At 57.8% G+C, this 23,261-nt stretch overlaps 1 protein-coding gene across 1 annotated transcript in view; it reads left to right on the top strand.

Annotated features, from left to right (window-relative positions):
* The window catches only part of LOC120602961 (microtubule-associated tumor suppressor candidate 2-like), a 129,627-nt gene extending 106,600 nt beyond the window's left edge, over positions 1–23,027 (top strand). Inside the window, exons 7-13 of the mRNA XM_039863356.1 lie at positions 6,102–6,316; positions 12,445–12,550; positions 15,718–15,791; positions 18,593–18,691; positions 19,732–19,851; positions 21,310–21,407; positions 22,513–23,027. Of these exons, the coding sequence (XP_039719290.1) occupies positions 6,102–6,316; positions 12,445–12,550; positions 15,718–15,791; positions 18,593–18,691; positions 19,732–19,851; positions 21,310–21,407; positions 22,513–22,726 (926 nt within the window). The 3' untranslated portion in view covers positions 22,727–23,027. The remainder of the gene's footprint in view (positions 1–6,101; positions 6,317–12,444; positions 12,551–15,717; positions 15,792–18,592; positions 18,692–19,731; positions 19,852–21,309; positions 21,408–22,512) is intronic.
* Positions 23,028–23,261: the final 234 nt, after the last annotated feature.

The following is a 23,261-nucleotide window of genomic DNA, read 5'->3' as shown; positions in this document are numbered from 1 at the left end:
ATGAAGGGCTTATGCGGCTGAAAATTCCGTTTTCTTAGTTGGGGGAGATTACGGGTAGTTTTTAAGTTACCTTGTTTCTTCGAGGGTTATTTTTCCCTTTCATTTACTCTCATCTCCCAAAGAAACAACTTAATCTTTTACCCAACCGTGGGGTCTCCTGCAGTCAGTACGGACGGGGGCGACTGGGTTCGTTAGCTCGGGCTGGAGCAAAGGACTGCAGGCTGAGGGCTTCGACGGCACCGTTTTATTTTCTCTCAGTCCTGGAGACTGGAAGTCCTAGGTCAAGGCGACAGCAGCGTTGGTTTCTTCCGGGGCCTCTCCCCTTGGCTGGTGGACATGTCTTTGTCCTGATCTTCTCTTATAAAGACCCCAGTTGTATTGGATGAGGATCCAGTCCGGTGACCTCATTTTAACTTAATTACCTCTGTAAAAATCCAGGCTCCGAAAGCCGTCCCTTTCTGAGGTCCCAGGGGTTCGAACTTCAACATAGAGATTCGGGGGTGCGGGGGACACCATTCAGCTATTGTGATAATAGCGACACTTAGTTATATGTATATACAGTATCACGTCATCATATTCAGATGACGTATTTCATAACCGTTATATCTAAAGCACCCTCCGGGACACGAAAGGCAACACAATACCGATCCTTAAGCTTGTCTCGTGAGCCAGAGGCCAGATCCTTTGCCTAGTACTAGTTCATGTCTAATACTACAACCACCAAATTTGCTACCTCGTTGGTAAACCAGTGAAAAGTTATAATTGCCCAGGAGGCATTTGGGGGAACTATTTTTAGAAAATCGATCTCCCTGAGTTTTCCCGCCTCTCACGTGATCTAGGAACTGCGGTAGAAATGAAGCTTGTTTCACAAACAGTTCCCAGAGTCGTTTTCCTCCGCCATGGTCCCAAGGTTCTTACCGCATCCTTGTGTTTTACACTCACAGGTTGGTAGACTGGTATGTTGCTATTACCCGTGTCTGAGGCCGTTCTACACACAGCCGTAATAACATGTTAGGTATTTCGACATCGTACCACACACGTTATCTATATTCAGACACACAGACACGTAGACGCTCAAGTATTTGAACAAGACGACAGGTTCCAAATTCTGCTTTGGCTCTTCGAACTCGTGCTCGTGCGTTAGGAACGTCACATTCTCTTGGCCAATCACAATCCTGTTACTTGAGACATTCTATTCTCAGCGTCGAGTTCTAAGGACTTCTTACTGTGCCGTTGGCCTCTCACAGCCGTGTATCTGATGTTTATTTAGTTGGCTTCCATGAATCTCTGTCTGCAAAATGCCCGAATAGACACATTTTTGGAAGGCTTACCAGAGGCAAGAGGCTATTTATTTCTTTAGGGTCTCTGCCATTAGCGCTTTCCCTTGGGGCCACAGCTGCTCTTCTCGTCCAGTGTCTTCTGCAGGCCTGGGGCTTACAACACGGGGTCCTCAGACAAATCTAAGCATCACCCACCTCGTCCGTGGTGGCAGTTGAGGATTTGGGGATTGGACCCGGATGTGAAAAGCACGGCTACTTTGCCACTTTTCAGACAGCAAAACTGAGGCCTGCGCAGCTCCTGATTCATTTACGGCAGCAGTGGCCTCTGAGCCCCCAGACAGAGTGCCAGGCCCATGAATCATCCCGCCACTAACGGAAATAAACCAAAAGTCAGATAAAGGAGTCAGAGCATTTCTGACCACCAGCTGCCATTCGAACCTGGTCTTCTCCTTAATCACGGCAATAATCTAAAAAATGTTTTTGCTCATGAAGCATGCAAATAAACACTTGGATTTGATTAAATACCTATTTTGCCGGTGTTCATTGGTTAGTAAGTTCTCTAACTTAAGCCCACAAGCTCAGGAGGGAAGAGACAGAAATATAGACACATTTCCATGACAAAGAGAATTATGCAAGCATGCTATTTCTGCCTCTCGCCTTTTTTGGATCAACGAGGTACTACAGATATCATTTCCATGATAGCACAAAAAGATTTACCTTCTATGTTTTTTTTTAGTGGTTGCCTATATCTCATTATAGGTAGGATTTGCCATATTTGTGTATTGGATTCATTGTTTAACGAGCCCCCAAACGTTCCCTAAGGCATATCACACCGTCATGGTCTTTGTGTACTTATGAAATTGCAGTCACAGCTACGTGTCGTTCAGTGCTTTTCTTCGGTGTGACTGATTCTTTTTTATTCACCTCTTTTCCGTTTTCATCTGTTTTATTCTATCTACACAATCTGCATAATCGATTTAGTGCCTTAATTTTCTGGAGCTACAGATAATGTTAGTAGCACATAAAAAACTCAAATGAAAATAATAAAAATTGCTAATCATTTATTTCCTTCGAATAGCACTTTCCTCTGAAGTACTTTTGCACATATAGCTCCAAGCCCCAAATTCTTCTAAAAGTACTATTCTGCATGGGGAAAACATTTATTTGAGTTTTATGGGCTCAGTATATCTCTGGTTAAGAAACGGGAAGAATGAGTCTTAGGTTCTATGTATAACAGTGTGTGAGTGTGTGCGCGCATGTGTAAAACTCCATAGTGGTGAGATTTTCATTTTTTTTTTGCTATCATTATCTTCATCATTGTTATACAGAGTTTTAAAATCATAACATGAGCTTTCCTTCTACAAAAACATCTAAATTCACGCTCTGAGCCATTTCCCCGTCACGTTATTTTTTTTTTCCAAGTTTTCTTTCCTTTTGCTGTAAAACCTGTGAGACATAATTCACGCGGGATACAACTCACCCGTTTCAGGTGTGCCAGTTCAGGCGTTTTAGCACAGTCACGGAGTAGAATGTCTCATCAGCCCCCCAAAAAAGAATCCCCGTACCCTTCAGCTGTCGCCCCATAACGCTTGTAACCCTGTACGTTTTGAAATCCGCGCCCTCCGAAACAGCTCAGCATCTACGTTCCCACGCGTGGCCCAGTGAATGCCAGTCCCCTCCAACCCCCCCGGCCTCACGCGAGTGCTTCATTTTTCTCAGCCTTACCCGTGAAACAGCGTGTCTTGCCTCGAGTTGCGTGGATCCGGTCGGGAACGGCGCCGTCCGTGTATCCGCGCGTGTCCTGGCCGTGCGCGGCTCCTCGCTGAGCGCCGCGGCGCGGACCTGGTTTAAGTGCGAGCAGACGTGTTGTCGTCATCGCTCGATTTCGACCCCAGCCTCCCCTCCCCCGATGCGTGAAGATCACCGCGATGATGGCTAACCTGATTACAGAAACGAAGTGTCCTCCGAAGGGGCCCCGTGCCCAGACCCCTGCCCCACGGTGCACGACCTGGGGCTCCCCAGTCATCCCCCAGTGGCGCCCACATTCTCTTCTTGTCTGTAGGATGTCCCCTGCCTTCCCCCGGCGGGGTCGAATTATTGCTCGTCTGTTTGTCTCCGTTTGACATCGTCTGTCTGTCAACTACTCTTTCCTAAACGGATATTCCATGGTCTTCGTTCTATTCTCTTAAAATCCGTCATCCCAGGGGAAACCCGTCTTTGTAGGTGACACCTCTTACCGGGTCTGCGGGTCGTGACAGCGTTTGCCACCAGGGCAAGTCCCTGGGGAAACGCCCAGTGACGCTGCCACTAGACCTGAGCCGCTCCGGCCCGTGGTTACCGTTGGGCTCTTTGCGTAGGGACCGTGATCGGGTAGCGGAGGACGCTCGACCCGTCCCCACCACGACCTCACGACAGGTCCCGGAAAACCTCGGACCGGGTCTGCTAGTCACGCTCGTGTTTACGAACAAGCCAGCAACATGCTGTCCTGCCAGCTGGCGGCAGCAAGCCCAGTGCTCTCCCAGCAGTGGGTCCCTTAACGTGCACCTCCCCTCAAAGGTCTGTTAGCAGCAGATGGGACGATGCCGTCTACATGGAGAGAGAGGCACGCCTCGCATGTGTGACGCCGCCCACGCCACATCGTTTGTAACACTCCGTCCCCTGAACCACAAAATCATCGTCAGTGTAATCGGGCCATAATCAGGAATGCGCATGATTTTCCTGACTCGCTACATAAACAATCAAAAAGAAACGCCTTTCGATTTGAAAGATTATTCAGACTTATCAATATTCCGGTGAGACTTACCAACAGCCTCACTCCTGCGATCTTTCTGCCAAGCACGCTCCTGGCGCTAAGTGACACACGTGACCTGAATCTAATAACGAGAAGACATCAGACACAGCGTGACGAGAGACATTCCGGCAAACGCCGACCTGTCCGCCGTCTTTGTAAGCGTCCGGGACCTGAAGCCAAGGAAGGCTGAGGAAATAAATGCCCTGGACGGAAGGAGAATAAGGAGACGGGACTGTGAAGTTCCACTGGCGACCGGGACCTTTTCCTGGAAAGGGCATCATTCCGTGGCGAGGTTGAAGCGGCTCTGAGCATTGGGCGGCGCTGCGGGGTCGATGCCGAGCACCTAGCTTCGATGCCTGTAACGCGGCTTTGCGGGAGAAGGTCCTCATGGGCCGGGAACGTGCACCGAGGACCTTGGGGGTTGACGGGCGGGCAGGTCAGCATCTCATCCCGAAACGGTTCAGGACGGATGTCGTTCGTGTGGTGTCCTCCTACTGGACTTCCCACGTTTTTCTCCATTTGTGGTTTGTTTTTGTTTTTGTTTTTGATACAAAAATTATTTTTAAAACCCTCAGCAGTAACTGTAGCAAGTGTTTAGAATTTAGACACCCACGAAAGACTGTTTGGAGTAATTTCTCACCCGCATTTTTAGACTCGCTGGCACAGGTGGCAATAAAAAGCAGAGGGCTTTTCAAGTCGGGGCGGCTGTGGCTTTGGGGTTCTCTGCACCTCCTTACGGCCTCCACCCGAGGGCGCCACGCCCACCACCCATGCTTGGTACCCTCATCACACTGGCAGGTGCTGCCGACAGCTGCTCCCGACGGCATCAGAATCCCCCCCCCACAATGGGATACTGGGGCAATCGAAGTCCCAGACCAAGAAGTCACTAGGGACGGTGCAGGCTGCTGGGCTGGCCAGATTTTTACACCCTGTTCTCACAGGGCCCGGTGCCTACGCCATATCCGGCCAACCCACCGCTCATTTCTCCAGGGCCAAAAAAAAAAAAAAAATGCTTTGAATCCTCCCTCATGCTAATGAACAAACGCTCTCAGGGCCAACGGTGACAAAGACACCCTTGAATCAGCTGCCTCTTTAGGGCGGGACTCCTGATCGGGGCGTTTCAAATGCTGTCTCCCCACCGTGGGTGCGTGTGCTGATCATAACCAAGTCCCGCAGGGTCCATCGTGAACCGGCCCGTATACCTGCGTCCTCATTTTTAAAGTAGATGCACAGAGCAGAGCGCGTGGCAGGACCCTGGAGGTGTCTGTCCCTAGACGTTAGTGCCGAGGGTGAGTCCGTAACCAGCCCCGCTTGACTTAAACGCAGGAGACTGTCACGATGCTTTTCTCCCCTTGGGGGCGGTCTGCCGCTGAGAAAAGTCTGGCAAACGATAGCAGTCTGCTCTTGTCCACAGCCCAGGGGACACGAAGGTTGAGCAGCTGCTGTCGCTGGCTCACACCCTTCTGGCAGCCTGGGAAGCAAACCAGGACAGGGGCAGGGTGGCGTGCCCGTATGAGGGGGCGCCGCACGCTTGCCGGGCAGCCTCGGCCCCCCGAGAGTAAAGCCGCAGCTCCTCGGAGACGCCCCGTCTCCCCTCTCCAGCCTGGAGAGGACAGCGCCGTCTGCTGCTTCCCCGCCCTGCCCCAGCTCCCAGATGGGCGGAGGGTCAGGGTGGACTCGTGAGCCGTTCGCGTCCGGGGCTGCTGCCTCATCCAGGGTGTGCTGGGAGCGTGCCTCCTGAACAAACACCCCGTGTTTCTGGGCCCGCGGGACCCCCTGCTCCAGCAGGGGACACGGGGGCCTGCGGCCAGAAAGCCCACACCTGCCTTGGCAGCTCGGGCTGCCCTCTGCGTCCGGGCTGCTGCGGGGGTCCAGTGAGGGAGAAGGAAAAGCCGTGTGACAAACGGCGACGTTCCCCCAAAGCAGGAGGGTCGTGCCGGCCGCGAGGCCGCGACGCCGACCTCGGCGCTGCCCCCGTGGGCGTCGATGGCGGGCGCCGGTTCTGACGGAGACGCTGTTGTCGCCCGCAGCCTCCAGCGCGGCGCAGTGCGAGGAGGTGCAGCGGGAGAAGCAGGAGCTGCAGAGGCGCCTCGAGGACGAGGCGCGGGCGCTGGCCGGGAGGCAGCAGGCCGCGCTCCGCGAGCTGCGGGAGCGGCTGCAGCTGCGGTTCCAGGCCGAGGCGGCGCGGCTGCAGGAGGAGCACGGGGCGCAGCTGCAGCGCGTCCGCCGCCAGCACCAGGCGCAGGTCAGTCTGGGGGCGCAGCGGGCGGGAGGCGGCGGGAGCCGGAGCCGCGTGAGCCCCGAGTCCGGCCCCGTAGCCGAGCTTCTACGCACACCCCAGCTCCTTCCTCTGTCACCGCCGTGTCCTCCTGGGCACACTCCCACTTCCCGCCCGGAATGCTGTCCCTCCCGACACTCCGGGGCCCTCTGTCCCCCCTTCCAGACGTCTCTCAGACATCGCATTCTCAGCCAGGCGCATCCCCTAGTCTCGGGGCACAGCCCCTCCCCCGCCACGCGCGCGCTCCCCACCCCCCAAGCCGCTCGAGTTTCTCCCCGCGCCTGCCGGCGGCTGACACGTCACACTTCTACTCCGGAGCCCGAGTTATCGCCCGCGAACTCCGCACAGGCAGCGGGCACCGGGCACCTGTGCACCGGGCGCTGCTCTGAACCCCGTCCCCGTCCGGACTCGTCTGAGCCCCACGCCCACCCTACAAGGTGGGCGTCATCGCCCTCCCCGCTTTACAGCTGACGAAACAAAGACAGGGAGGTCAGGTCGCTGGCCAGAGTTCACAGAGCCGGTGACGGAAAAGCCAGGTTGGACGCAGCCTGGCTGCAGGCTACGAGGTTGGATCTGTCCGCCAGGTTTACTGCCAGAGAGTGACTCCTGGGGAGCCTGTCGGGGTGACAGTGGGTGTCAGAGGGGGTGACAGCGGGTGACAGCGAGCCCCCTCGGCTGCCGGAAGCCCTCGTCCTGCTCCATTTTCCCCTCTTCTTCCTAAGTCCCCAGGCCTGACGCCCTAAGACCCACCTTCCGACGGGCGAGTGTCTCCTCGCGGCCACTTACGATATCCCTAAGATAAACTGGCACTTGCAAAGAGCGCTCGTCCACTCTCGGGCCAGCGCGGGTGGCCTTTCGCCGCCGTGAACATGCGGGCCGCTCCCCTGGGACTGCTGTGACAGCCCCCGAGGCTCGTGACACAGCAGTTTCCGAGTAACGATATGCACGTCTGCTGTAGTTAAAAATCTCCTCCCGGACACCGTTTTTTCCACTCAGCGTCTCAGGTCAGTTGTCCTCCTTTTCCAGAGGCCCCTGGAAAGCGGACACACCTGCCCGCTTGAGGTGGTTCGGCCTGAGAGACCAGGGAACAGGGTGGGTTCCAGGTGAGGTTCCAGGTGAGGTTCCAGGTGAAATTACCTGCTGCGGCCAATATCAGAAACGCAGCCGCCGGCGTCTTGGCATCTCGGCTCGCGGAGCGTAACTCCCGTAAAGAGATGCTCGCGGCTGCCCTGCCTGCGCCCCTCACCTGCCTCGTGGCCCCTCGCTCCGTCTCCTGCCTGGTGCAGATGTCAGCCCGCTCTGTGCCTCTGTGTCCTGGGCCATTCGTTCTCACCTCTACACAGAGAACGTGCTAGTGGCCAGAGTCACCGAGGCGTCAGGTGCCAGGAGGCGACAGAGCGGGCAGGAGGTGGCTGCCAGGCCGGAGGACACGCCGCTGGGGGGCCCTCTGAGAAGGCTCAGATGTGGGGGCCGCGTCTGGAAACCGGGGTGCTGAGGCCCCGCTGGGCGGAGCCTGTCCTGGGCAGAAGGCCCCCCCACCCGGCCTCGGGGTGCAGAAGCTGGTGCTGGAGGTGGGCTCACACCTGGCCGGAAGCGAAATACGGCGCCTCCCAGAGACGTGTGTCCTGGGAGTGTTGGCAGGGCAGCGGGCTTATGCGCTCGTGGAGAAAGGGCCGCGTCTCCTGAGGCCCAGAGTTCGGTCCTCCCAGGATCTTTACGACGGCTAAAGCGGTTCACTCCTTCATTCATTTATTCACACGCGCCAAGAAGACTTAGGGAATGCCCACCGTCCACGTCCACGAGCGTCCTGCCAGCGTGTGGACAGAGACACCTCGGTGGATGAAACGGGAGCCTGCTCGTCCCCCGTCTCAGGCGATGACCACGGGACGTCCCCGAGGAAGTGCCCGAGAAACTGCGTTGCAGATGACGTGTTTCGGAGTGGAGAGCTTGCTTCCAGCCGTGAGGACAAAGGAGCCTCGCCTCACGTTGGAGCCGCCCTTGCCCCCAGAAGCCCCTCGGTGAGGGACACGGATGATTCAAGCCCTGCGGCCGAATGCCGGCTGTGCGCTGGGCTCCAGCAGGCAGCGCGTGTGCTCGGCGCCCGGCCTGCGTCCAGGCGTGTCCAGCTGGGGCGGGCGCTCGCCCGCTCAATGCAGGAGGAGGCCCAGCATGCGGCTGTGCTGGCGAGCTGGTCACGTGGCCTGCGGTGCCCGCCATCCGGCCCCTCTGTGCACTCACTTTCCTTATCTGGAACAGCTGCACTTGGCCATGCTGACTCCACGGACAGTGACATCTCCGTCCTTCCGAGGCCTAAAAATCAACGTCGCCCGTCCAGCGTCTCCCCGTGCCCAGTGTCCCAGGCCAGCAGCGGGAGGCTGCCTCAGCGCCCACACACAGGACTTCCTGTGGCTTCGCTCAGATGGGGGACCCCGTGCCAGAGCAGGCTGACCTCTGCCTGCTGCAGCTTCTCCCCCGGGCGACAGACCCAGCCATCCGCTCACCTGTGGGGCGGGAGGTGGGCAAAGGCTATTCCTCCTGCCTGCACATGGGGATCCCTTGTGACAAAACGCTCTCCTGGTCCTCACCCCACACTAACCGAATCAGAATCGCTGATGGGCCCAAGCATCAGTCCCTTGTGAACGGTCCCTGGAGCCTAGAACCCCAGTGCCACCAACGCAGGCCTCGCTCTTCAGCCCTGGGACTCTGTGGGGCGTGCGTGGGCGTGGCCTGGCCTCCTGGCTTCCTTGGGGCCTCTAAAGGTCGGGTCTGACTTTTATTTCGAAAGCACCACTACAGGGTGTTTGCTCAAAACCAGTGCTAAGGCCTTAGCTGGCCGCACATGAGTCGAAGCCAAGTCACCATCCACAGCACACAGCACAGGCCAGCCCTGTCCACACACAGGCTGTCCTCTCCGCCCCAAATACGGCTCTTTCCCGGCACAGCGTCCAGGCCTCCTTTCCGGGCTACCATTGGCCATTCCCCAGAGATACTCAGCCACAGAGCCTGGCATTCTGTGACCCTGGCCCCATTCCTCCAAGGCCCTGTGGCGGTGAGCCTTCCTCCCTGGCCTGGCCCGAAGTCACTGGCTTTGGGCACGTGATGGATTCTGCTCAGCGAAGTCTTTCCCCTTGTCCCCTGAGGCGTTTATGTTTGCTTCGTCCCCTACCAGAGTGTCTTTCCTACTCTTTCCTAAGGGACTCGCCCTGTGAGGCCAGCCGGCAGGCTCAGCATCCCGTGCTTCGTCAGAACACACAGAGGCCACTTTGTCCACCATCTTGCGTTTTGATGTCTCACAGCAGGCACACACACACACAGTGGCCACCAGCAGAAACCACACTCTCACTAATCAGACAGAATGAAGTCCTGAGTCCCCCACCCCCCAGCACAGCCCGGAGCCTCCGGATGCTGAGGGAGGCCGTGCGGGAAGGCGGGGCCTTGGCGAACACCTGTGGAGGGATGCAGCGGGGGCAGAAGGTGCATCCCAGGGCAGGACGAAGTCGGGCAGCCGGCTGCCCACTGAGCAGACACCATGGCGCAGCCAGAACTGCGTCGGCCTGGAGGAGGGAGCTGGCCCGGCCGAGCCTGCTGTGGCCACTGGTGCTGTAACACCTCTCACCCTCGATCTATCTCGTGGTCGACAGCCCATCAGGCGATTGGCATACCCCTCGAGCCAGCTCATCTGAATCCCCCCGATGCCTGCAGAAGGTTTCGGGGTGTCCTCAGGCCAAGGGCCCTCGCTGGCTGCTTCGGAGGGCGAGCCCGTGCTCTGGAAAGAAGAGCAGTCATGGGGACACTGTGACGAGGAAGAGGACGGCCGGCGGGGACGGCCCCTCAGCACGGAGGGAACGCGCCAGGACGCACGGAACCTTGGTGCTGCAGCGTGGGGTCCTGGTGCCCGGCCCTCGGCCCAGAGCTCGCGGTCCGCCTCTCAGAGCTAGGGGACGGCCTCTCAGAGACGGGGCCCCCCTAGGGGCCATGACAGTCGGAGCACACTGTACCGTAGCACGTCAGCGTGGCGGGCACGGCCTGCGTCACCACTGAGCCAAGGGCCGGCCTCACGGCGCACCGGAGGGCGCACGTCCGAGCACAGACACCGTGTAGTATCTGCCGTCGGGGTGTCTTCTGGAACGAACACGCGGAACTCTCCTGGAACGTGGCGATTTGTGCGAGAGCCCAGTACGTTAGAGTCACAGCAAGAACTGAACTGAGAAACGGGCCTGCAAATCACGTGTGGGTGCCCGTGTCACAGACAGGGCGCCATCAGCCCGGTTGACGTCGGTAATGAAGCAGAAAGGAAGTGTGTGAGTGTGTGTGTGTGTGTGTGTGTGTGTGTATTTGAACCAGTGATTTATTTTTCCAAGAGACCGAAAAGGCTTTCGTCAAAGATTCTCTGAAAACCCCACAGAAGCACAAGTCGGACAACCGCCTACTGTGGTCATCGGCCTTTCTGCTTAGCAGGTTCACAACTCTGAGTCTTAAGTAAAATGTTCTCGACTCAAGAATGGCCAGTCAGTAAAAGTGGGCCACCGCCTACCCTGTCCGGACGCCTTCGAATCGGGCTGCGGCTTTCCTGACGCTGGGGCGTTCTTTGCTGGTTTTGCCAGTGAAATTGGTTTTCGTGGACGAAGGTCTCATTTACCTTAGGAGAAAAAAGTCAGACAAATTTCCGCCCGCGAGTATCACGCAAGAATGAAAATCTGCCCCATTTTAAAATAAAAACGCTCCGATATGTGCCCCCCACGAGAGGGCTTCCTTTCCCGTGGACTGCCCTCCCTCCCCTCCCATTGAAGGTCCCCCGAGGCAGGAGGAGCACAAGGCCGTGGCCCAACGTCACCAGCTAGAAGCATCATGCGGAACTGAGCGAGGTTCAAGGCCCAGCAGCGTTCCCTGCTTCCCCGATTTCCAAATGTGCCAGGTTGTGACACATCCGTAGGTCCACAGACATTTTGAAATAAACGAAGTGAAACGGAATGAAAAATTTAAAACCAGGCGGCCGCGAGCAGGGAAGGGGAGCACACCGCTCTGCGGGACTCTGGCTTGGTGCACATGCGCGGGGCCGCCGTGTTCAACAGACGGGACGTCACATAGCGCCGTCGCTGACAAAGAACTTGGAACAAACGGCTCTGTTTGCGAGCCGCGGAGAGGCGGTTTTACGCGGTTCCTCCCGCAAGTCAGACATTTGAAGTTAAGACCACAGCACAAGGACACAATAACCAAACCGGCCCACGTGGTGGGAGCTGGCGGAGGAGGGCGGCAAGGTGTGTGCTGCTTGTGATCAAGCTCTCGGAAATGCACCTTCAGTGGGAGAAATGGCAGCCTCGCCCAGGAGCAGCCGCGCGTTGTCGCCCGGAGGTCAAGCCGGTGGCTAGCAAGGGGCAGGCACTGCCTTAGCCTCACCAAGAGCCTCCTAAGGCAGCACCTGCTGGTCTTGCTGGGGAGGCGGCAGGTGCGTCGGAGGGAGCTTCGGCTTTGGAGTCAGACAGATCTTGGCCACAGACGGCTGGCTCTGTCACCTTCCCAGCCCTTGGGCCAAACGTTTCTCACCTCTCTAAGCCTGTTTCCTCGTCTGGAAAATGGGTGTAAATATTTACTCTGTGTCCTTGCCGGGAGGGAGGGCCAGTGGGGTGGCCAGCGGCAGGCGGCGCCGTCAAGCTCCCTTCTCTCCACTAGATCCCGCACGCAGCTGCCACGTGCCCGTGAGGCAGAGAACACACCATCATGCCCTCGTGGAGCCACTGCTGTGAGGGGGCAGGGTGGGGTTGTGAAGGGGACGGTCCAAAGCCAAGCCCGGGGCGGGGAAGGGGGCCTAGGCGGCCCCCCCACCCCCGCTGGGAGCTGCCGCCCTCCTGCCGACAGCTGGGCCGTGGCACCGACTCCCCCTGACTCCAGGGGCTGCCCCCTCGCCCCAAACCCCGGCTCTCCCACCTCGGCTCAAGGCTGAGGGCGCTGCCATCTCTGCGGAATGGCTCGTCTGTGACGCTTTGGACCCCTGCCCCTTCTGCTCGTTGTCCCCCACGTCTGCTCTCCAGGCGGCGAGGGCCTCGCCTCGGCCGTCCCCAGCCCTCTGTGTAACCGGAACTGTGGCTCTCCTGCAGGTAGAGGACATCACCGCCAGCCACGAGGCTGCTCTCCTAGAGATGGAAAACAGCCACACGGAGGCCATCGCGACCCTGCAGGGTGACCACGATCACAAGGTCCAAGGTAGCTACCAGCCTGGACGCGTGCGGCCGGCCGCGGTGGGCCATGCGGGCCAGCCCAGGTCCCGGCCCAGGGCTCCCGTGGTGCTGGTCGGGGGCACCAGGAGGTTCTAGACCTCCCGAGGGGGTCCCATGGGCGGCCACACGTGAGAACCACTTTTCTAAGGCAGGCGTGGGCGTCCTGGGCTTAACCCTGTTTCGCGGCCCATTAATGGCTCTCCCCACGGGGCCACTGGGGCCTCCTTTTTACATTTTTTGTAACTTTGAACTATCTCTGGATCCTTGGGGTTCTGTGTGTCACAACGATGATGGCAACGACATTTACTACGTACTGGGACGATTCTGACTTTGCGAAAGAAGGTTTTTACGCTTCTGACATGCATTTACGCTAATCTGTACAACTTCTTTTTCAATGTCCCCTCCCCTCAGAGGGTTGCTAAAGTCTATTAGAAACGACGAAATTTAACACTAGATGGATACGTTTTAAACATTTGGGCATTAACATGAGTTTTTCGTTATCTTTTAAATGTTCTTTGTAAACACCACAGCCCGCTGTGCAGTAGTCCACAGGGAGTGTGGCTCCCGGCCACCGCTGGGAACCGTTAGGACGTGGAGAGGCTCAGCCTGGGCACAAGGGAGGGTCGTCCCCTGAGAACTACTTCATGTGTCACCTGTGCCTCACAGAGAGCACCAGCTCCGGGCTCTAGGTATTTTTGCGTAGCATCTTTTCCGTAGACATCTTTGCCACGAGCATCCTCGCCACGCACATTTCCACCACGTCCCTAATGGCCGGAGGACAATTTTGCCGTTAAAAAAAAAAAAATCGCAACAAATAAAAGAGAAACATTACAAAGGACATCGTGGAACATGAAAAAAAAAAAACAAATAACAAAATTAAGAAGACTTTATTTAAAAGGCGTATAGATTTATGGCAATGCCGCTCAAATAACTGATTTTATTCTGCAGAGCGTACCTAAACACTTTCTTTTTTCTATGGGAAGCGTAGGTTCAACTCTGTTCCCTCAAAGAGAGCCCTTGGCCTCCCTCTCTCCTCCCAGTGAAGGGGGCTTCAAAATCAGAAACCAGCTCTTGGGGCGAACCATCTCGCCTGGAGGAAATGCTCGGCCCTTGAAGGCCAGCACCACCGCCACGTCTGCGAGTCACCGTATCAGCTCTCGGGAGGGCTGGCTGAGATTTCTATCTAATCTAAAAACGGGAGTAACAGCGGTGATCATCAACGGAGAAATAAAACCGAACGACGACCAAAAGAAGGAACAAAACCGAAACTGTCAACCAGTTATTTCTTCTCGTTAACAGAAAAACTGCCTTATGCTCAATCAATTGTACAGCAAAAATGCACAGTTTTTCAGCAAGGACGTCTACGGCAAAAACAGAGCACGTGCTGATCCCTGCCCATGACTGCGCGTTGGAACCGCCTGGAGTTTTGTTTTGTTTTGAATACAGATGTGAAAAATCCCACCTCAGAGATGCCCAGTTAATTGCTCTGGGGTGCAGCCCAGGCACTAGGATTTTTGAAAGCTTCCCAGGTGGTTCCAACGCAGAGAAATTTGAGAACCACATCCTAGAGCACAGTCTCGACTATGGGGCAGAGTGACATGACCTAAAACAGTGCAGGACATGTGGGTGCAGAGACACTGGCCACGGTTTGTACCGTCCCCAGAGCAGACACTGATTTCCCTTGGCGCGGGGCAGGTACCGGGCCAGCGAAAAAGGCCCTCCAGCCCGTGACTGCACTGTAGGAAGATGGTCTCCGAATGGGGATGGAAACAGTGCCACCAACAAAGCGTTGCCTTTCGAGTCTGGATTTTCATAGAACAGACCTGGTGTTTTTTTCTGACGGATGCAGTCCCACTTAGAGGCCACATCCAAGTCCGTCCATGTCATGTATCACAACTGGATCTCTGAGAGACCTTCACCATCGTGAGTTAAAAAGATCTGGGTCGATGGAAACCACAGTGCCTCTCCTAATTGCAGCTCTCCCCAGCCGGATGATCATTGCTGGCCCAGCGCACGCCTGTTCTGAGCGTACGACCCGGGCTGGTTAATGAGGACCCTCCCGCCCTCCGCTTGCAACATGCAAACAAATCGCTTGCGTAGCCAGCATGAGATGGGCCTCACCTGGCTAATAAGACTGTTCCCATCTGGAGGAAAACAGAATCCATTTGCTTAATAAGTCTTACATTTCGTCTCCTTCTGCCCACCTCGCCGGTTATTCCTGGAATGACACGTTTCACAGAAGAGAATGGTTCCAGGCTCTCCCGGAGAAACCCGTCCAATTAGCCCACCTCCTGTCTGAGTGTCTTAACGTCGACTCTTTCTTTGCTCAAGGGACTCCCAGAGAGCTGCGGTTTTTGGGGTGTGGCCTGGAGGCCTTGCAGACGCAGCCCACGGCCCCGCTCCCCGCAAAAGCTCCATCCTTCAGCCCCAGATGGCTGCTTGGGGGTGGGAAGGAAGAATGCTCCTGGGAGGGGCGGGGGGCTGGCACGGATCGCCCAGTTGCTCCACCGTTAGGCAAACGAGCAGCAGTGGGGGCCGCCGGCGAGAACCCAACTTGGCCAGGGTGGCGGTAGAGCAACGAGGTATAGAAGACAGCACGATGTGTCGCGCATGTCTTTGTGTGTGTGTGTCTTTGTGTCGCGTGTGCATGTGTCTCTGTGTGTGCATGTGTGTGGAGTGTATGCATGTGTGTGCATGTGTGTGCATGTGTGTGTGTCGCGTGTATGCGGATGTGTGCGCATATGAGTGCATGTGGTGTGTGTGTGTGCCTGTGTGTGCATGTATGCCTGTGTGTGCATGTACACATGCTATCTGAGCACCTCATGCCCGACCCCATCTCATGCGGCTATAAGCAATTTGTTTGCATGTATGAAGTGTCATGTCTTTGCGTGTGTTGTGTGAGATGTGTGTCGTGTGTCGCCCCGTTTCTTTCCCTTTTCCTTCTTTTCTACTCTCCCCTTGCCCCTGCCCCGTCTTTCTTTCCCCGAGGAAGTAACACCATGCAGTTCTGTCGTGGGGTGTCTCTAGGCTCAGGTCTGCCGTTCACCAGTGTCCCTTATTCAGCTGAGTCCCTCGTCTTAGTCTGGCAGAAGAGTCTGGTTTGGTCCCTTCCCGAAGAAAGGCCAACTTAACAGTCTGACGTCTTCTCTCCAGAACTGGTGTCTGCCCACGAGCTTGAAAAGAAGGAACTGGAAGAAAATTTTGAGAGGCTGCGCCTGTCCTTACAGGTTAGTGTCTGCTCAGCTCCGATACCCGGAGTGGAGGGTCGCCAGCCCTGTCCACACACATTCGACCAGCACCTGCCACGTCCTGGGCCCTGTGGCAAGCCCTGGAGGACAGGGGTAGACGAGACACCCTCCCTGCTCTAAGGACGCTACTGTCCACTCAGAGAGCTGTGGCTCAGTGACAGCCAACCTTGAAGGTCGCACCAAGTGAGTAACGCTGTTAGCGGCCGCCACACTTGCTGTGGCTTGAGGGGTGGGGAGGGGAGAGTTTGGGAGGGGAGCGTCCTCACCAGGGGACAGCACAAGGAGGGTTATGAAGGGCGGAAGTCACAGGACACGTCTGGGAATTAGGAGAGAGCCTGGAACCACCAGGGCCGGGGGTGGGGAGTGTGTGAAAAGCACCCTCTTTGCCTCCCACGGCTAACCTACAGAAAGCGTGGGTCTCAGATGCCAGGGGAGCTACCTGGCTCCCTTCTGTCCTCTCGGGAGAACGAAGGATCTCCCAGGTCAGCCGCATGTCCCTCCTGCCTTCCGGAGACCCAGCCCAGCTGCCTCTGTGAATAGAAGTGCCAGGGAGGAGCCGCCTGGGAAGTGGGGGAGGTTGGTGGCCCCGATTCCGTCCCAGTCGTAGCAAGGTCATTTGTTGAATGTGAGGGACTCTCACATCCGGACAGCGCGATGACAGTCCGTTCATTACCGTAACTGCAACGCAAAGGCAGGCATTTTGCTTCTCCGGTGGTCCCCTTTCCCCTGGCCTCCGTCACTGCCCAGAGCCGGCCTCGCCCAGAGAGGAGCCCAAGGTCCTGCAAATAGCCAGTTGTTTGGCACGAGGAAGGTGGGGTTGCTACTGGTTGTACTATCATTCAGAAATTTTTAAATGAGAAACAGCCTGCAATGCACGGTCCTCGCGTGTGGCTCATCCTCGGCAAATGAACCCCAAACTGCCTGCCTCGTGCACCCACCCCTCACGCCATCAGACGCGCTATCCTTAAGGAACGCAGACTGGGACAGGGGAAGCCAGGCCGCGACGTCACAGAAGCCCCGTCCCGTCCAAAACCACAAAGGACAGAGGTTCGTTTCTTCCGCGAGTGAGTCTTCGCTCGGCCCTGACGTCTGCAGGCACATGTCACACACACACATGCACCGTAGTTGGCACACTTTGCGAGCACGGTCCGTTTGGGCTGGACGTCATTTGGTGGAGTTGCTTCTGCCACCTTCCCCAGGGGACTGGCGGCTGGAGAAACCGGTTTGCCGGTGAGAAATTGGAGCTCCTGGGCGTCCATCTCCACGGCACCCCTCTCTCTAGCTCTGGGCAGTGTGTAAGTGCTGGAAACCGTCGCTTAGTCAGCTGTGAAATGGGGGTGATGACAGTACCTTCCTCGAGGTGTGAACAGGTTAAAGGCAATAACGTGTGGAAAGCTTGGGTGCGCAAAGTGTGGGGCGCTACGTGGGCTCATGGGAAATGCTAATAAGTAGCAGCTGTCGCTATTTTAAATTTCGAGCGTTGTTACAGTTATAATTAGTGTGTCGCTATTGCTATTGTGACTCCATCAGTTAACTCCAGAGTTCCTGTGCTGGGCCAGGCCACCAGCTGGGTCTCTGTGCCTCTTAGCGTGACGTGAAGGAACCAACCCAAGTAAGAGAACAGCCCGTCCTGTCTGATTTCTGCACAGCGGTGTGTGCCAGGGGGCGGGGAGGGGGAGTCCGTTTGGAATAATGGTGAATAGAAGGAAAATTCTCGGTTTGATGTTTGAGATGCGTCCTAGGTGTGGATCCTGGTGCGTTTTTCTCTCGCTGTTTTGCTTTTTTAATGGAGGAGGGGAGGCTTTGAAAGAAGCGCTTCCTGCCTCCTCTGTAGGACTGACGAGGTTGGGGCAGGAGCCCCGTGGTGGGACAGGCTTTCCGTGCTGCGGGGGGCCTGGAGGGCCACTGCCCGGCGCCATCATGCGCCCCTGGGCTCCACCCCGGACTCTGACTTACGCAAGTTTGCCAGGTCCCGCGTGTGCAAAGTGCCACCGACGACTACATTGCCCAATGCACCAGCGTGTGCAGTTAATGGCACCGTGGGGGGCTTTTATTTCTTAAAAATGAAATGGAAGTCACTGGTAAAAGAAAAAGAAAAAGAAGAAGAAGAAATGAAAACTGCCAAGATGGCCTGTGCGCCGTGACGACGAAAGTGTCCAGCCAGCACTTCGTGGCGTGGTTACGTCGCTCGCGATGCCTCGCAGCTCGTGTTTGGTGGCACGAGGCCATTTCTCTTGCCAGGAGGGTTCATGGGAAGACCCTCGTCCCTGGGTTTTAATGGTGTCATTGGTGGAGACTTTCGGGGATCAGTCTCTGCTGCGGTTCCCAGCGGGGCATCCGCAGAGCCACATCTGGCCTGGTAGCCAGGGAGGAACACGGTGCACCCCAGACGTGCCTTTATTCCTTCAACCTGCCCCAGGGCCAGGAGAATCTGTCCCCTGGGGGAGAGGGTCTAAACAGGGGGGCGGACTCAGGTCGCATGGCAGCTCACCTGCAGAGACGAGCATCCCAGGCCTGAGGTCCAGGAGGAGCCGGGGGCGGGGCAGGAGTGACCCGGGGGACTGAGACGGAGCTGGGGGAGAGGCACTGCCGGCACAGGGGTTGAGGGAGGGAACGTGCAGCTGAGGCTGGTGGGGGAGGAGGCTGGGAGGGGGTGCGGCACCTGTCAGAGCGTGCGTGTCACCTCGACGCCGTGGACCTTTCCGGGGGCCTCACCACAGCTCCCAGGCTGCAGTGTCCACGGCGGGCCGGGCCGGACCCCCTTGTTATCATTACTGCAGGACCAGGTGGACACGCTGACCTTCCAGAGCCAGTCTCTGCGGGACCGAGCCAGACGCTTCGAGGACGCTCTGAAGAGAAACGCTGAGGATCAGCTCGAGGTGGCCGAGCCCGCCAGGCCTCCGGGCACTGGGGCCCCAACAGGGCCTCGCTCCGAGAAGCCATGCGGCCTCCTCAGCAGCCCCCTCCCAAGACAGGGCCCCTGTGCTGACTGTGCCCCAAGTGTCAGCTGGTCAGGACCTCCCCAGGGTTTTAAACGCAGTCCTGTCAGCACCTGGCTCCTGCGACGGGGCAGTGTGGGGGTCTCCACCGGAACATCCTTCTGCCACACCGCACACGGCTCCCAGCCGCTGTCCCTGAGCTCCTGGCAACACCCCGCCCTGGCCAGGACCGCCCCCCAGCCCTGTCCCTCCTGGTTTCTGCTGGGCCGCCACAGGGCGGCTCGGCTGAAGCCTGCATTAGTTGGTCGAGAGAAGTTTTCTCCAGAGAAGCTGGCAAAAATTGCCCCCCTCTGATGTAGGGCTGCCAGATAAAACACGTTACACCCAGCCAGTTAAGTTGGAATTACAGATACGTGAATGTTTTAGTGTAAGTGTGTCTCTTTTGATACTTACACTCCAAGAAGCGGTTTTTATCTGAAATTCGAATGTAACCCCTGCTACCACACTGTCATTGTTCCATCTGGCCCTCAACTCAAACGCCTTTTTGTCACATGGTTTTCTGCTTTTCAGACCACTCTGCTCATTTCCTACGCCAGGCGGGGGTGGTACGGGGGAGGGGGCTCTCCGTGGGGGGGCCTCAGGCTCCCCAGCAGTTGGCCAAACCCAGGAGCGGGGTGCATGAGGTCACAAGCCAATGTCGAGTTGACTCCTTTTACCGCCCGCCTCCTGAGTTCCCCCTGGGGCTGGGCTGGCGGCACCCAGCCATTGCAGCCTCCAGACCCTCAGTGACGATGGCTCTCCGCCCCCCCCCGGCCCCCAACGAGCTGGGTTGTTAGTGGCTTCCCCAGAGGGAAACTGGCGGGGATCTTCACCAAACCGGGGGCCGTGAGCGCCTCTCCCTCTGTCCGGAGTCGGCCGGCGGGACTCGCGCCCGGCGAGTTGGCCCCTGGGGAACGGCCTTTGCCCTCCGCCCCCCGCAGGTCGCACTGGCTCCCTATCGGCACTTGGAAGAAGACATGACGAGTCTGAAGCAGGTCCTGGAGATGAAGAGCCAGCAAATACACCAGCAGGAGAAGAAGATCGTCGAGCTGGAAAAGCTGGTGAGTCGGCGTGTCTTCCTGGGAAGACCCCGAACCTTGCCGTCCCTGTGTCACTGTCGTCCCTGTCCTCTATGACGGCGTCAGGCCCTGGGCCCCGCCCCGCCCCGTGCTTACGCCTGAGCCGAAAGTCCCATCGCCGCGTCTCGAGGCCTTTCTTAGGAATCGAGGCGGTGTGGTGACGAACCTCAGAGGTGGCCTCGCCGGGACAGCCCTCCAGGGGGCCACCGCCTGCCTCCGCCCGCCGCCCGCCGCTCTGAAGTGCTATGTCCTCACTCCCTCCTCCCTGGGGGGACGTGCGGCATCACCGTGTGCCAGGCACCACCCACGCACCTGCCCTGCGTTTGTTCTTTAACCGGGACCGCGATGCCGTGGAGTAGGGGCTGCCGGGGAGGACAGAGCGCTGCCACGTAGCCCGGCCAGCACGGGGACCAGCGACGCTCCACCTCCCTCCTCCATCCAGGTCGGGCCACCCGCATCCCCTCTCCGGTCACCCGGAAGCCTCGGGGTTGAAGTGGCCGTTGTTAGCCATGCGTCAGGCATTCTGCAGGCAGGCATGACACCTCAGTCCAGAAACCCCTCCCAGGAAAAAAACAAACAAAGAGAACAGACTTAATCACTCCCCACTCCCCGCGGGCTGCGGCGAAGCGCCTTGCCTCCGAGCGGGGGCAGAGGCCGGGCCCTCGGCTCCCATCCCAGTCCCCGAATCTTGCAGAGGTGACAGTCTTCTTTAAAGATCAACTACACTCACAGTGAATTTCTCGCCTTCTTTTCAAAAAATAATTTGTTTCCAAATTCCTCTTGGAATGGAACGGGACTTCAGCTAGGTCTCAGACGCCGGGGTGGGGACACGGTGACAGAGAGAATGCCATAAATTGCGGGGGAGATAACAGCCGTGGATGGTGTTATTGTCTGCTAACGTGACAAGCTGGTCTTGGCCCTTGCAACCTTGGCTGCCCATAGCCTCAGAAGGAAAAAGCTGTTCACATTCCTTATGTTTCATCTCAGAATGTCGTCCAGCCGGGGAGGTGGATGCAGCACAGGTGACTTTTTGGGAAGGGCCAGGGGACCCATCGGCCAAACAAGGTCCTGCTGTTGATCACAGCTTACCTGTGATGATGGCAAGAGCCTAGGGACACTCACTGTAAGAAATGTATTCTACGCAGGAATCTAGCACACACAGACACACACACAGGCATAATATATGTAAAATAAAACCGTGTGTCTACAATGTGTATAATAATGCTTTTATTATACACGGGACACGCGGGTATTTTCTCTTGTTTTATTTTGCTTAAAAAAGAAGTGCCAGCCACGTCCCTCTAAGCTAATTGCACCACCCCCCGCAAGGCACTGCACAGTGCAGTCTGCAAACACTGTCCTGGCTAAGCCTCCGAGGGCCCTGGTCCCCTGCCGGTCACACGGCCTTGCCGAGGACCCCTGACACCACGCTCCTTACAGGCGGAGAAGAACATCCTCCTGGAGGAGAAAATCCAGATCCTCCAGCAGCAGAACGAAGACCTCAAAGCGAGGATCGACCAGAACACCGTTGTCACGAGGTAGGCGGGCCTGGACGCCCGGGCTTGTGGGGCATGTGTCACCCACAGAGTGGCTCTCTGCTCGTGAGCTCGAGGGCTCTGTGTGTGTTCCAGCGTCCCATCTCCCTCGCTCCTCTGAGCTGTGAGCCACCCCACGCAGTTCAGAAGCGAGCGGCAGAGGCCACGGACGCGGCTGGTCGCTGCAGGGGCTTGTTTCCAGAGGGGGTTTTGGGGAGCGGCGCCAGCTGGCTATTCCCAGGCCAAGGGGGGCCAGCCCCGCACCCCGTTCGCTCAGCAGTGCAGACCCTGAGAGGCCCCCGGTGGCCGAGTTGTCATCCGGGGCCAGCCCGGGGGTGGCAGGAAAGGGAGGACAGCGGGGCTGGAATGTGCCGGAGGGAAGCGGCCTAGCCAGAGGCAGCTGCTCCGAGTGGCTCCGATTCCAGCTCGGTCCCCTGCTCTGAGGTCCCCCAGCTCCCAAGGAAGGATGTGGAGACACCTCCCTTCTGCCGGCAGCATGGAGGAAAGCGGGGTTTGGGGCTTCATCAGCCAGCGGGAGGTTATATTGTCCACGGGGACAAAGCCTTGTCCACGAGGCCCGAGCCAGGTGCCAGGCTGGATGCTGCAGGTGCAAAGCAGCCGCCTCTGGCGCCCGTGCGTTCAGGCTCGTGGGCCAGCAGGTGGGCAGAGGGACAGACCAGCGTTTGTGGCAGGGGAAGGCACAGCCCGGGACGGGGAGGCCAGATAGTTACCGTGTCTGTGCCGTGGTGGCGCCCGCCACTGTCTCCGAGCCTCCCGGGGGCCCTCCGCAGCAGCTCCCCGCTCCCCGCTCCCCTGCATCTGCCTCTGGCTTTTGCCGTGTGCACTGGGCAGCCAGCGCCTCCCCGACCGGGCAGAGGGATGAGCGTGGACTCGGTGTTGGCAGGGGGCCCTGGGAACGGACGTGCTGCTGGGACGGGTGGGGACAGGGGGCAGTCTCGGTTCAGCCGAGGTCGGCTGTGGCGGCGGCCCGCCTTGTCCCTGACCCCCGCGGCGGCGGCCACCTCCTCCCTCGGCCCTTGGCCGGCACCTCGAGCTGAGGCCCGCCGCCATGGCCGCAGCTCGCTGGCATCTTCTTGTCCTCGTGCAGACAGCTGTCGGAGGAAAATGCTAACCTCCAGGAGTACGTGGAGAAGGAGGCCCAGGAGAAGAAGAGGCTGAGCCGGACCAACGAGGAGCTGCTGTGGAAGCTGCAGACCGGGGACCCGACCAGCCCGATCAAACTGTCCCCCACCTCCCCCGTTTACCGCGGCTCCTCCTCCGGGCCCTCGTCACCGGCCAAGTTCAGCACGACGCCCAGATGACGCCACCACCAGGCAGCCCTCCGGAGCCGCGCCCCACGTGCGCCCGGAGGGAGTCCCGACCCGGGCCAGGCCAGCGGGCCGCGCGTGCGTGCTGGGTAGCCACGCAGCAGCATCCCCGGGGAGCCCTCCCCTGAGCCCCGCCGAGACTGTCCCCATACTGGCGCTTGGGAAGGGTGTCGTGGTGGTGTCTGACGTGCACATGTTTGACCGTATTTAGAGCCGAAAGAAAGAAACTCCAGTCCTTGAGCGATGAACTTTCTCTGCAGAATTTCAGGCTAGCGACAGACGGCTCGGTGCTGAGTCTACACGGAATCATCATCGTGCACCCGCTGCCTTGGAGATGATGATAATGTGTGTGTGTGTGTGTGTGGGTGCGATGCACATGCCTCGTTCAAGATTGCTTTTTATACCACGAAGTGCTGACGTATTTTGGTGAAGGTCAGCCGTTTTTCTAACGTGTGCCTAAGAATAATTGGGAAATAAAAATGCATTTCTATCTAGCTTCCCAGGAATATTTCTACCCAAAATAGAAAAA

The sequence above is a fragment of the Pteropus medius genome, unplaced genomic scaffold, assembly GCF_902729225.1.
Source record: "Pteropus medius unplaced genomic scaffold, Ma_sr-lr_union100, whole genome shotgun sequence".
Lineage (NCBI taxonomy): Eukaryota > Metazoa > Chordata > Mammalia > Chiroptera > Pteropodidae > Pteropus > Pteropus medius.
This window is presented reverse-complemented; position numbering and strand designations above follow the sequence as displayed.